Here is a 13563-nt window from a genome sequence, read left to right on the forward strand (position 1 = left end):
TTTGTATTGATGGGTTAAACACAGTAGAAATTGTCTGAAGAGAACATCTAAATAAAAAAAGAGGACAACAGTTGCTAAAACAGGAGTTAAAAATGACTGCCATTTGGAGTAGAATTTGCTTTTATTACCCAGAGCAAACAACCTCATTTAAATAGTAAGCAATTTGTTTTAGGGAATATGACCTGGCAAAATAATAAAGAAATCCAAAAGCTAAGTCATGTCAATATATAAAAGTTTTGCAAAATAGCAGATATTGATTTAAATATGAAAAGGCTGTTATGGTACAAGGCAGAAGCAGTATCTAAATACTGTACGTCTGTCAGAGTTACAGGGGCCTGTTTACAGAAATCACAAATAGGATCAAAATCTTGCAACATGCAAGCCAATCTTACCTGGCAGACGTGTATACAATGTAAACTCTTAAACTGCATGAAGGAGTGTCTGATACTGACAGAAGATGAATGACTCTAGCAGAGAACCTTATTACTCATCCATCCCATCCATCCATTATCCAACCCGCTATATCCCAACCACAGGGTCACGGGGGTGTGCCGGAGCCAATCCCAGCCAACACAGGGCGCAAGGCAGGAAACAAACGCCAGGCAGGGCGCCAGCCCACCACAGGGTGCAACCTTATTACCCTCCTTATCCAAATGCTGTACTTCAGATCTGTTATGAGTGTGTGGGAGCCAAACTTGAATATAATATGTAGATTTGACCCCTGGAATCCATACTACCCTGAAGTATTATATCTAGGAGAGAACGTTCCACCAAGGGAATCCTTTTCTCATGGGAAAGGATGTACCTTTAGTATGGAAAAAAACACACATCTCTAAATAGCATTTTAGGAATGTAATATTTTCAGGATAATTGCTCAAATGAAAAAAAAAAACTTATTTATATTCACATTTTTTATATGTTTAATTGGGTTTTGTGCCTTATCCTAAAATCTACATTCTCTTAAAAAGAACATAATCGATGGGGAAAATCAATAGATGAAATTTCAATAAACTGTAGACCAAAGTGTTTTCTAAACTGGAAGCATTCTAAATGATTGGCAGTCTAGGGAATTAGTGCTGAAAGTGCTATTAGAAATTGATAAAAAGGAGCAGTGTTAAGAGGCTGCCTTCATTTGCACATGCTCAGGAGTAGCAGTGGTTGACAATTTTAACAGTATTATGTCAAACATCTAAATATTTGCCATTATTTAGTAAAACAGAATATTCAGTAATGACCACCCAGCTAATTAGGTCTCTGGAGGAAAGATTTATATGTAATTTCCAAGAGCAGATAGGAGAATTGTTGACAAATATAAGGCAAAATTAGCTATAGTATGAAAATTACAGGTTATGGTGCCTTTTATCCCAACAGAGCATTATAAGTAGTGGGCCATAATCTATTATGCCACATTACAGTTTTACAAGAACTTCACTCTTTCAAAGTGACACAATAATACTCCAGTCCTAGGTGTAAATTCTAACCAGGTCACTGTCTCTGCTGGGTTTTCCAATTCTCCCTATATTTTCAAAGGTTTTCATCAGATGCTTTGCCTTCCTCCCATATCCCAAAGATGCTGGTTTGTTAGACTATCTGGCAAGGTATGAGTGACCATTGGAGTGTATCTGTGTTACTGTGAAGCAGAAGCATCAAGTAGCAACAGTAGCTAAGCCATGAAGTGGTAGACCTAGCAGCTCACAAGAGTAAAGTCACTATGCATAATGCCAGGCATCGGCAGTGTGGTGTAAGGCTCTGAAGCAGTGGGAACATGTTCTCTAGAGTAATGAATTACATTACAGTTCAGCAGGACTGGAGAAGATTGATGAGGTTTGGTGAAAAGGAAAATATGTCAGCCTTAAACAAAGACAAATGTCTGTGATCACTTTCAGTTTGATTTGGGACTTCAGCATTCTGGGTGAATATGCAAATGCCGCCGATATGCTCCACTGAATGTGCTCACTACCAGGTGCTATAATGCCAGCCTTGGTACTGGAATGAATAAATGCACAGATAAAACAAACTACCTTACAAAGACAGCTCTACCCAAAATCTGTCCAACAAATTCTAAAACATGGGATACAGGACTTGGTGTTTTGTTTAGTAAGCGTATCCTGGGTTCAAACCTCACATCTGATCATCATCTGCATTTATTCTGCACATTCTTTGAGTGTGTACATACTGTACTTTATTTTTCTCATACAATACAAAGATGATAACTGTATTTTAGGTTAACTGGCCATTTTATACTGGCCCTGCGCAACTGCATGTGTAAGTGGGCCAAGTGACATACAGATACCTGTCAAAAGGTTAGCTCCTGCTTAACCTCAAATGTCTCTGTGAGAGGGACTTCTCTCTATTACCTTGAACTGAAAAAAGTGAGTTTAAGAATATTAAATTATTCTAAACTTTAAGAAATGCTTTTATATTTATTGACAAAACAGGGCTTTTCAAAACATGTTTCCATTCTATTATCATTATTATTATTATAATTATTAATAAATGTATGTTAATGTACATGAATAATGAAGATATTTGCACAAAATAATAATACACTTTATCCAACCTGGCATTTCTTTTTCATCTGTCATATAGGCATGCATCTATGTGAATTAATCAGACTGTGGGATGGGTAAAAATACATCGGCTGTACAGTATGTATGCCAAGTGATTATGAGTTTGACAGTTGTAATGTAGGCTGCATCCATTAAATAGCAATATTTTTAATCCATGATGGACATTGCTAAATAACTGACTGATGACGGATAGAGTTTCATGTGTGGTTTGGTATTAAAATCAAAGTCAAATATATTTTATAAATAACATTATACAATTTCAGAATAATGTACAGTTTATAAGATAGCAGATTCATGAGCAGAAGAGGAGGGTGAAAATTTATTCCTTACCCAGTAGCTTAAAGGCAGCTAACAGGTTCCAGGTTTTTGTGTGAAGTAAGAGAACAGTGTAATGAAGGAGTGTGACAAAAGAAACTGAACACACTATACATAATTCAAAGAAGCTACTCCTTTCCTTCAGCATACAGCACTTTCTTAAAAGAGTGGCAAACCCGTGCAACAGTGATAGAGTAAGAATGAATGTGTGTGTAAGTGTCCAAAAAACAAAACAAAACCCTGCAGCCTGGAAAATGAGTGATGAGGTTGTGTGTATACTGCCTTTTGATATATTTGTAAGGTTACACTACCAAGCCCTCTCATTGAGCCTTGTGTTTAACAAAAATATGTATTCAAACCCATTAAATCAACATGCTTTTAAACTAAATAAGTACATTTTTTCCTAAATTCAACACTAATTCTGCCTCTATTAGGAGTATACTGTGAACCTGACTTATATGACTGCCTTTATTTATATCTGCTGCTAAAACATCTTTATGTCTACTGACCTGTTTTTTGAATTTGAGCTACAGACTTTGTTACAGCTGCCTGTTCACTGAGGCCACAACGGTTTTCAGCAAACACCCTGAAGAAGTAGGAATTGCCCATAATGAGGTCAGAAACTGTGCAGTTCAGATGGTGGTAATGCTCCAAAACAGTGAACCACTCCTGAAAGAGAAAGGAAACCGCACATTCTAGGATATCTTAGGAATCCTATAAGCAACAGAACATTTAATAGTAAGTCAGTGATCACACAAATGTCCATAGCATTGTAGAGCTTTTTCTAAATCCAAGGTGTCCTGTAAACCCGACTTTAAATGAGTATTTTTTATGACTCTCAAAAGAAAATTCACAAAATAACACAAACTTCATAATGCTTAAAAATATATAATTATTCAATATTTGCATTCCTTAAGAAAATGAGAAGTCTGGGTGAAGGATTTTTTAAATAAACTGATACATGTCAGAGTGTGCCAACCTTCTCAAAAAATAATTTAATGTCAGTAAATTATATAACAAAGCTAAAAATATCAGTAAATTAGACTTTAGTAACTAAGCATGACAAAATCTGTTTCAAAAATGCTGGTTAAATCCAAATATTCTCTAACCATGATTTAACCTCTCAATTATCATAGTTTAGGAATTTACAGATGAACCAGCTTTTGATGAATGCAAACAACATAATATGGAATCCCATTTGAGAGAGGTAACCTTCATGAAAGTCATATAAGTCAATACAGCCTATAGAACAATACTGAGATATTATGGTTTAATGCCAAGTCACATTATTTTTGTTATTTATTACATATAGGAAGAAATTAGTCATACTGATTAAAATCACAATATAAATCAACTGCCAAATATACTATTGTCACATCAAATGAAAAAAAAAAAACACAACACAAGAAAGGGGACAATTGTACAGAATTGTGTAGAGAAGTGGATGTTCATTGAGGTTTTACAGGTCCTAAACAATGGGAGCAGGTGACGGACAGTTCAGGCAAACACAAACCTATATGAAAAATGAAATGTAGAACTAAGTAGGGCACATCTGCAGGGACAAAAAGAAGTTTCTGGTTTTTTTTTTGAAGATTAGAAGAAAGTTGTCTCCAGTATACCTATTAATAAATCCAAGTCAAATATATGTCCATTGTTCAGTACTAGAATTAAACTGGAGTGTTGGCATCTATAATACTTTAATAGAATGTCTTACAGTATGATATAAAAAAAAAAAAGCATAGCTCTGTGAGACATCAGTGCTGTTTTTTTTTGTTTTTTTTTAATTATTGAAAAGAACTGTTAATTAATCTTTTATTCCAGCTGTACGAGCAAGTAGCATTTGTTTAATGACAATGAGAAGAGCAAGATTTTGTATCAGAATTATCAGGTCTATAATTTCAGTGGAGTCGCAAGCAATTGTATTAAGCAGCAAGTGTACGTGTCACATATTTACTACAGTGCAATCTATCCAGGTAGATGAAAGCGAGGTTCGATGTTCCCTACTAAAGAATGCTTTAAAACACATCTGCAACACTTACTTCAGACCTGAATATGACTGATAAAGGAAGGAAAGAAAAACATGTACATAAAGCACAAATATATCTGTTGTAGACATTCTGTTTATAAAGCTGGATTTTGAGTATCAAAAATAGTAATTACACTAAGTGAGTTAAGCAGATTTACTTTATCAATTTTATTCAACTTACTTATTCATTTGAATATTGTGATTAGGATTGGCTCCTACTGCGGTGGGTTGGCACCCTGCCCAGGATTGTTTCCTGCCTTGTGCCCTGTGTTGGCTGGGATTGGCTCCAGCAGACCCCCGTGACCCTGTGTTCGGATTCAGCGGGTTGGAAATTGGATGGATGGATATTGTGATTATTTCTCTTTATCCTCTGTATACTTCTGTTTCTCTTTTTTGCTTACCGTATTTAGTTTGTTTCTTTATACTCTTTATTTTATTTCAATTCATAATTGTGGGTCATTTGTTCTGACAATAAAAAAATTACTAATTTAATTATACTTTTATATATCAGTAACAAAACCTCATATTTGAAAATACCAGAGCATTAGATTGTTAAATTGTAATCACACTCAATAAAGTCTGAAGGTTGTACCAGATATCTCAGATGACCATGAAGCGCATGGCACTGACCTTTATCACACAACACACACTCCTGGCATACCAGGAATTAAACAGCTGAACAACCATACATGAAGATCACACAGAATGGGAATGCCCACAATAAACAAAAATGATGCCACAATAAAACACAAAATAATTCTAACCCCTAACACTCCGATTGGGATAATAAACCTTATTATTGAGATCTCCAGTTTTAAAATCTGAAATAGAACCTAAACACATCAAAGAAGGTTCAGAAACAGTAAAAAAAAAAATACACCCAGTATGGTGAGGTAATTCAGAGATATCAGACAGACAAGTCCCTCTTCTGTTGTCCCTCTCTTCCTTGTGGCTACATTGTACTTCCAGCAAAACATTCACCGATTGTCAGCTCCTCTGACCACATGAAGACTGATTTGACAAATTGACTTTGAATGTAAAATTATACAGCTGCCAGTCACGCATGGGTGCCTCACAACTGCCCTTTCTTACTAAGAATATGTAAATGAAGACTATGAATGAAGTCTATGAATGAAAATCTCTGGAAAAAATGTGTATGTGACATAAGCTTTATTGTATATTTACACATTTTTATTGTTTTTACTGCGTATGTTGTGTGTTTTGTTGTTTTCAAAACTGACAACCAACCCCAACCACCCACTACAAACGTATAACTGGACTGAGTTGAATTAAAAAGGGAGAGATATGCATGATAAAGGACTGTAATAACTGAGGAAGATCAGTAAATCAGTGTAATCGTGTTACTGACACATACAGTGCTGTATACTGGCACTATAAATTGTTTTATTTTACATTGACACAACATGGTTTGCTCACTATTTAAATTATACCAAATCTAGACACAAAGAACATCATTTACTGCTGTTTGGTTTTAAGGTCCATTACCCATACAGTTATTCTGTTAGAATTTCAAAACACCTATTTCACTTTTGCAGACTATCTTTGTTCATCTTGATGTTTTTCCTTAATTTTCCCATTTCTGGCTGTGGTTAATTAACTGAACTTCTTCTGGAGTAAACGTGTCAGCAATTATGTCATTGGATTTGTTGACAGTAGTGGGGTGGGACCTCTAATTATGTTCCCACAGGTGTTGCAATCAACCTGACTGCAGTTATTCGAGGATGGTTCAAACCACATGTGCCTACTGCTTCATTGCAGTTGTGTTAGTTCTAGCAAATGTTTTCTACCACACCCTTCCTGCTTTTTTCATTTTTGTAAACTTTGTGGTCTCTGGCCATTACGTTTTGGATTTTGATGGTCTTAGAACTTTGGTTTAGTCATTTCGGATTTACTCTGGACTGTGGATTTTTTGCCATTGTCAAAGTTACAGTGAACCTCAATTCTTGTCTTTGTCTTTTAAAGTTTGAACTTAGTGGATTTTGTTTTATATCTGTTAATCTATATTATTTATTTTGTATTTTTGTATTTTGACATTTAGGTTTTGTTAGGCAAGGTTTTTTTTTTGCAGTATTGGTTTTTCCTTTTGGAGTGAATCAAAACTTCAATAAGAGGTATTCCTTCCAATTTATAATTGTGTTTTTTTGCTATATGTAGTGGAATTCAAAAAAGCTTATTCTTTTATATAATTATATCCCATTTTTATTACATCATTTAATACACCATTTTCTGTAGATGAAAAGCAATCATGTGATTTGATGATCCCTTTATGAACCATATCAGAAGAGGCAGAATGTCTCATCCTTTAAATAAACAAAACTAAGCAAGGAAAAAGGACCTTGTACTTGTGTTTAAGGATACACTTCATTTTACAAGGCAAACAAGATAGAGCAAGTAGTTCAACTTATCAAACAGGCTTAAAAAGTAGTAAAGGAAGCTGGCAAAAGCTTAGGAAAATGTCATTAAAAATATTAAAAACCCTAAATAGGCTCGCTGAATACAAAAAGGGCAATGTGAAAACTTGGAGGCAAGCTGTAATTAAGCAAATGTCTTAAAACATGAAGAAAAGCTAAGGATGTAGGCACCACATCCAGGTTAGCATTGGAATCAATGAGTCTGCTTAAACAAATCTGTAAACAAGGCAATATTAGGTTGGCTCAAGAGAATACAAAAGCAACTAAGTCTTCAGGCAATGGCAAGTAGGAGACGTGACAAGAGGTGTGAACACACAAAACATTATAGTCTTTTAGAAGTAGAAAACCCTTCAGAAGAAAACCTGGGTGTTTCAAAAACTTAACTTACATTGGCTCTCCTTTATTTAATCAAATACATGTCTTAGCTGAAACTTAAAAATTTCCAACTCACCCCTGTTTTCTTATCTGATTTCTGGACTGTGTAGCCAGTAATTTCTGAGTTCCCATCATCTTTAGGTGGTGTCCATTCCAATGCAACATTAAAACCCCAGACATCCACCAACTTTATGCTTTGAGGGGGACCTGGCTTTTCTGGAAAGGAAAAAAAAGAGCCAAACATAGTTTATTAAAGATAGGCACCAAGATTTGGAACACCTCACATTTCCCGCCCTCTGTACTTTAAAGAGGGAAAATAAAATCACAACAAAAATTCAAAATCTGAAAGTGCACTATTCTTGAATTAATATTTTAATAGCTCTTTAAAACAGGTGCATTCACTCCTGTCACTCACCTACAATTTGAATGTCAATGGTAGCTTTGTCTTCCAGTGTATCAATTTTAACCGTTACTTCATATTTGCCAGAATCTTTCCTTTCACACTTGCGAATAAAGAGAATGGTGTCCTTATCACTGTTGCGCACTCCAACTTGTTTGGTATCTAAAGGCTGTCCATTCTTTGTCCAGGTTACCTGTGGCTTAGGTTTTCCCTAAACAGGAAAGCAGACTGATTAATATATGGCAAAAGTACTTCCAACTGAATCTGAGCCTATCACCAATGCAGGAGTTCTGTCATTGTCTTGAACTGCTCCATCACTGTCATGGTGTGTCTAAGTCCTTTCACTAAAATGTTCAAGACATTTTTGTGAAATTGCCAAGCTCTAGAAGACTGAATAAGAGATTTTGTAGGATGTGAATAAAACTGATATACGATATTGATTCACTGTTTTATAAACCTTGGAGTTTTTCAGGAAACTGTAATATGCATTTGAATTTAATAATGGTTTCCTCCATATTCCACCAATCCAAATAGTTTCTAACACTTAATTATATGATTGAACAATACTTATTATTCTAACATTATTCTCCTGAAGTTCACACCTTTTATACTGTGTGGAGTGTACAATATTTTATGCAAATAACTACAATTATCTATTATAACAAACAGCATTTGCAAGTGCAATTGCTGAAGAAATATCCTCTGGGTCACAGAGTAAGTTACAGGCCATCCTCAGGCACTAGACCTCATTTATCTCCACAAAGACTGCACAGACTGTATCAGATAATGTTTAATATGCTGTATTGCTAGCTTCATTTATTCTTAAAGACTATCAGAATAGTGATAGTGAAGGAAGACCTTGGGTCTAGAAGGAGAGGATGCACCCAAGCCCATCTATGAAAGATACGGTATTAAACAAATATTTACAGCATACATAAACATTTTGTTGAATAAAAAGAGCCTGAGCCCTACACTGCAATTCACCATGGCCTTTCTCTGTATTAAGCACACCAATATCCCAGAACAGGAGGACGTTTTTTTGGATTCTATTACATAAAAAGAATAACCACTAACACAGTACAACAATGGACAGTCCTCTAGAATATAGTTATCATTTCATTTTATATGCCAACTGCTGCTTTGATTTGACACATAAAAGATGGCCAATGCCATTGTATGTTTGTCTAATCTTATTATATTTTCTTTGGGTTTACCTCCTGCAAGAAAAAAAATGATTTTACTTCATAGATTAAGACTTAGACTATAAGACAGATACCTGCCTCCATATTATGATTTTATACTACATTAGAGCAGGGCACCTAAAAATAACTTAATGATTTCAAACAAATATAACATGCATACCTGGAATGGGATAACCAAATTCAAGGTCTCTCCAACCGACTTCACAAACACTGTTCTCAAGTTGCGAGGTAATTGGATCTTGGGTCGGTCTAATCAGAAAATAAGGCAGAAAAGCTTTGTTATTCTTAGTTGAAACTTGTGACAGTGCTTACTGAATTATATTGTAGGTGACTCTCAAAAGAATAAATACCAACTATCAAAAAGCCAGGCCATTGAAATCAAAATTGCCCCAGATTTTGCTATAATAAATACATGTCTACACAGACCACACTGTATAAACAAGAGATCATCTGACACTGGTCTTCTTACAGTTTTTCAACTCAGAGCAAATGCTCATTCCTATGTTTATTTGTGAGGCTCCATCTGTTTTGACATTCAAATCCAGACTGAAAGCCCACCTGTTCTCTCTGGCTTTTTAATTGCTGTCCCTTACAAATTTCTATGTCTCCTGATGTACACTGAGGAAGTACTGTCATTGCCCTTCTGAAAATGGTCCAGAGACTGCTAATCACAAATGTTCCTCTACCACAATTAGAACATTTTTAGAATATATTCCAAATTTGTACAAAATATATTTGGTATGTAGGATAAAACTCAGAGATATTTAACTCTGTTGTTAATGATTCAAAAAGACATTCCAAATTTAAAAAAATATTTTTAGTATTTTTAGACTGGCAATATATTAATGAAGTGGACTGAAAACAATTTCTTAAATTTCACTCTAGCATAATTCTAATATGTGCCAAGCCAACTTCACATCAAAGTAGTACTAGTAGTAGCAGTATTATTGTCACTTGAGTTGTCTGAAATTTTTACTAATATGTCCAACTAACATGCAAAACATCAACACTCTCTGGAACCATGATAAACAAGAATATATTAAAATACCATTCATAACTTTGCTAGACCACATACATGGCTCAGATTTGAGTAAGGGACCTGTAGCGTGAGGGATGGCTAAATCACATAGTGTATAGGTCAGAATATCACAAAATTTTTGTTTCAGATGACCCTTCTACAAAGTATAAAATGCCTCATGAAAATCTCGGAGCAGGAAAAAAATACAACTTCTGATCTTTGGTCAATGGACTCACATAAACAGATTTTGCTTTGACACAAGAGAGATGTGCTATCAAACGTGGGCAGAATAATCTCACTCTTATGAGGCTGCCAAGTTTACCTATATGTGTCTTGTTACATGAGTATCATAACAAGGCAATTTAAAGACAGTATCACCATTTACACCCCAAAATGTGTTTACTAGCAGCCATTAAGCGTGGTGTTTTTTGAAATTGTACAAGTCTCTGCATAACTCAAATGCTATGTACCTATGTTATGTTCTACTGTATGTAGTGTACCATAGCCTGGACATCTATAGTAAGAGTAAGACTGAATATTGAGCAGGCATGAATATCTGCAAATGAACCAATGCACTTCTCTGCAATCAAAACCTCAGCATACATGGTTTAAGGAAAGCAAATCACTGAAATGCCTGCTCTGATAACCCACTAACAAGCATCTGACAGGAGGAAATATCAGCCCTTTTTCACTTACACAGTGCAGCATGAGTTAGTGTCCTGAGTTTGAGTCTACACCCAGAAACATGTCCAAAGAAGCAAAATATCTACAACATGAAGTCTTTTTTGATAGCAAACTACATTTAGAGTGATACAGAAAAAGAAAGATCACAAAGACAAAAGTAAACAAGCAACAAAAACTACACTCTGCTGCCATGTTGGGCCTCTCTACATAGATCCTTGTCTTGATCCTTGTCTACCTAGTGGGGCTACTTGTCTACTTAATTAAAAATACTGCCATTGCACTTCCTACCTTTACTGTCACTCTTACTATCCCTCTCTTTCTTCATTTCTTTTTTACTTTCAAGGACCCTGACCTCTTCCCCCTGCCAGTCAACCTTTGGTTTAACTTTCATCCAAACTCTACATTCTCTGTAGTGAGGCAGCTTTAAACCCACTCTTGCAGGCAATCACCAGCACATTTATTGTGTCACTAGCTGTGCTACCTGTCTAAGATGGGTTGATATCTAAGTAATCAGCGCAGACCTTAGCATTAATGTTTACAGAGCAAAATGAAATGCATATAAACACTTCAAGAATTTTTTGCATCTAAACTCTTGTGCCAGAAAGAGAAATGCTTTACCCAGTGAAGTTGCAGAGGACACAGCAGAAAGCTCAACAGTGAACTGAGAAAAGCATAGCATATCACAAACAACGGTCCACGTCACAAAGAGAAAGAGTGCACTCCAGCACAGGAAGAATCCTTAATGATGTGGTATCGCAAAATAGTTTTTGTCAAGATAAGCAGTAAATAGCCAGCCACTTTGTATTACATGTTTGTCTGTCCCACATGGGAAAGGAAAATAAAGTAGGAGCCTTACCAAATTAATTAATTGCCGACACTGCCAAAGGCAAGACTGATAATTAATTAAACAAGTTAAAATCCTTTCTTTTCTTCCATTATTTTGCAGTCCCATGGGCAAGTTAAATTTCCTTCCTTTTTCCTACAATAACAAACTATAAATTTCTTTTAAATCCTGCAATGGCACTACTTTCAGGGTCAGGGATGACCCTATTTTTCCTACAGTGATATCAGACTTGAACAATTCCTAGCAACTCACAACATCTTTGTACCTGGAACATTCAATTGCCCTTACAGTATGCCTTCTTATGCTGGACCTGTAAAAAACAAAAGAAAAAAAGAAAACCACAGTCCTTCTCCTCTAAGGCAGGAGCTATGTACTACCCCTATTACTAGGAAGGAGAGTGTTCGATTTCTATCAGTCCTTTCTGTCCTTAACCTCCAATGGGCTTCCTAGCCCTAGTTTCCCTAGCTAAAAGGCACAAGTTACCAGTAGTCAGCCTGGTGGTCTTACAACCCCTTACCAGCAGGGAACCATCTCAGAATGGCTTTCTTTAGATTAAGCTACAACAATCTACAACTTTACAGAAACATACTGATATTTTTATGGCACATAAAATCTGGGAGCTCACAGGTTCATTTTGATGACATCAATGAGAAGTGTCATTTTTAAAACCTTGTGGACTCCTTCCTGAAGACCTATGTGAAGAGACAAATAAGAGGTCCAATTGATTTGTGACATATGATTCCTCTCTTCCCTTTATTCCACCAGGAGCTTTGGCATTTTTTCCAGTGGAGCAGACACTTGCTGCTATCACTCTTCTGGGACTCATGAAATGTGACCCAGCTTAAGTGTACATTCCAGTGAAGGATTCTGACCTGCATGCACTTCTTATTTTCTAATCCTTGTTAATCACTACACTTCCCAGTTATTTTCCAAGTATTTCTATTATATGTTGATATTCGTTTACGAGAAATAATTGGTAAACCCCTTTAAGTGACTACAGCCAAACACCTCTAAGTGAACCTGTTTCCTAATGGCCGCCTGTATCCGCTACAGCACATAATGTGTCAAGAACCTCTTATATGGGGCTCAACAGAGAAAAGGAAGTAAGTACATTTTTCAAAAGTTAGTTAGGGCTTTTAAGTACATGAATAGGCCAAAAATGCCAATGTTAAAATGACATTCTATAGTGCATTGTATTTTTAATAGAAAACAAAAATCTATTACTATTTTTTTAAATAGATGTTATGTTGCACACCTGGCTGCAAACAAAAGATTTATAAATAAATCGGGAATGTTTTTTTCAGGAACACTTGCTTATTGTTATTGCAAAGGAAATGGCCTCTTCTAACCATGGTTACGAGTTACACATGAGCATTTGCACAAAATTAATTTAAAGGTGAGTGAACTGCAAAAATATATTTTGTGTAGAAATTAAAAAAGGAACCTGTATGCGGTCATAAATGTGAATGCATACTTGTCTTCTCACACTCATGATATCTGACCTGCAATTTTCACAAAAGTAAATCAAGAAATCTCTTTTCCAGAGTCACTTTCTACTATCACACACATTCACTGATATATTTGATATAATAAATAAGCATGTACACTTCCACAGTTGTAGATTTAAATACTGTGCTTGGTTTCTATCTGTGCCGAGTTTCTGAGTTCTCTGCGTGTTCTCCTGGGCCCCCCATACC

The 13563-nt window shown here is 35.7% G+C and overlaps 1 protein-coding gene across 4 annotated transcripts in view; it reads right to left on the bottom strand.

Annotated features, from left to right (window-relative positions):
- mybpha (myosin binding protein Ha) overlaps positions 1-13563 on the bottom strand; it is a 43477-nt gene that overhangs the window by 21511 nt on the left and 8403 nt on the right. For all 4 annotated transcript variants that reach the window (XR_003715655.2, XM_028796964.2, XM_028796965.2 and 1 more), the window contains exons 4-7: positions 9481-9569; positions 8134-8329; positions 7795-7934; positions 3395-3554 (exon numbers count right to left, since the gene is read on the bottom strand). Coding sequence is in view for 3 of the 4 variants with exons in the window: in XM_028796964.2 (XP_028652797.1) it covers positions 3395-3554; positions 7795-7934; positions 8134-8329; positions 9481-9569 (585 nt within the window). In the remaining variant the exon portion in view is untranslated. The remainder of the gene's footprint in view (positions 1-3394; positions 3555-7794; positions 7935-8133; positions 8330-9480; positions 9570-13563) is intronic.

The sequence above is a fragment of the Erpetoichthys calabaricus genome, chromosome 3, assembly GCF_900747795.2.
Source record: "Erpetoichthys calabaricus chromosome 3, fErpCal1.3, whole genome shotgun sequence".
NCBI lineage: Eukaryota > Metazoa > Chordata > Cladistia > Polypteriformes > Polypteridae > Erpetoichthys > Erpetoichthys calabaricus.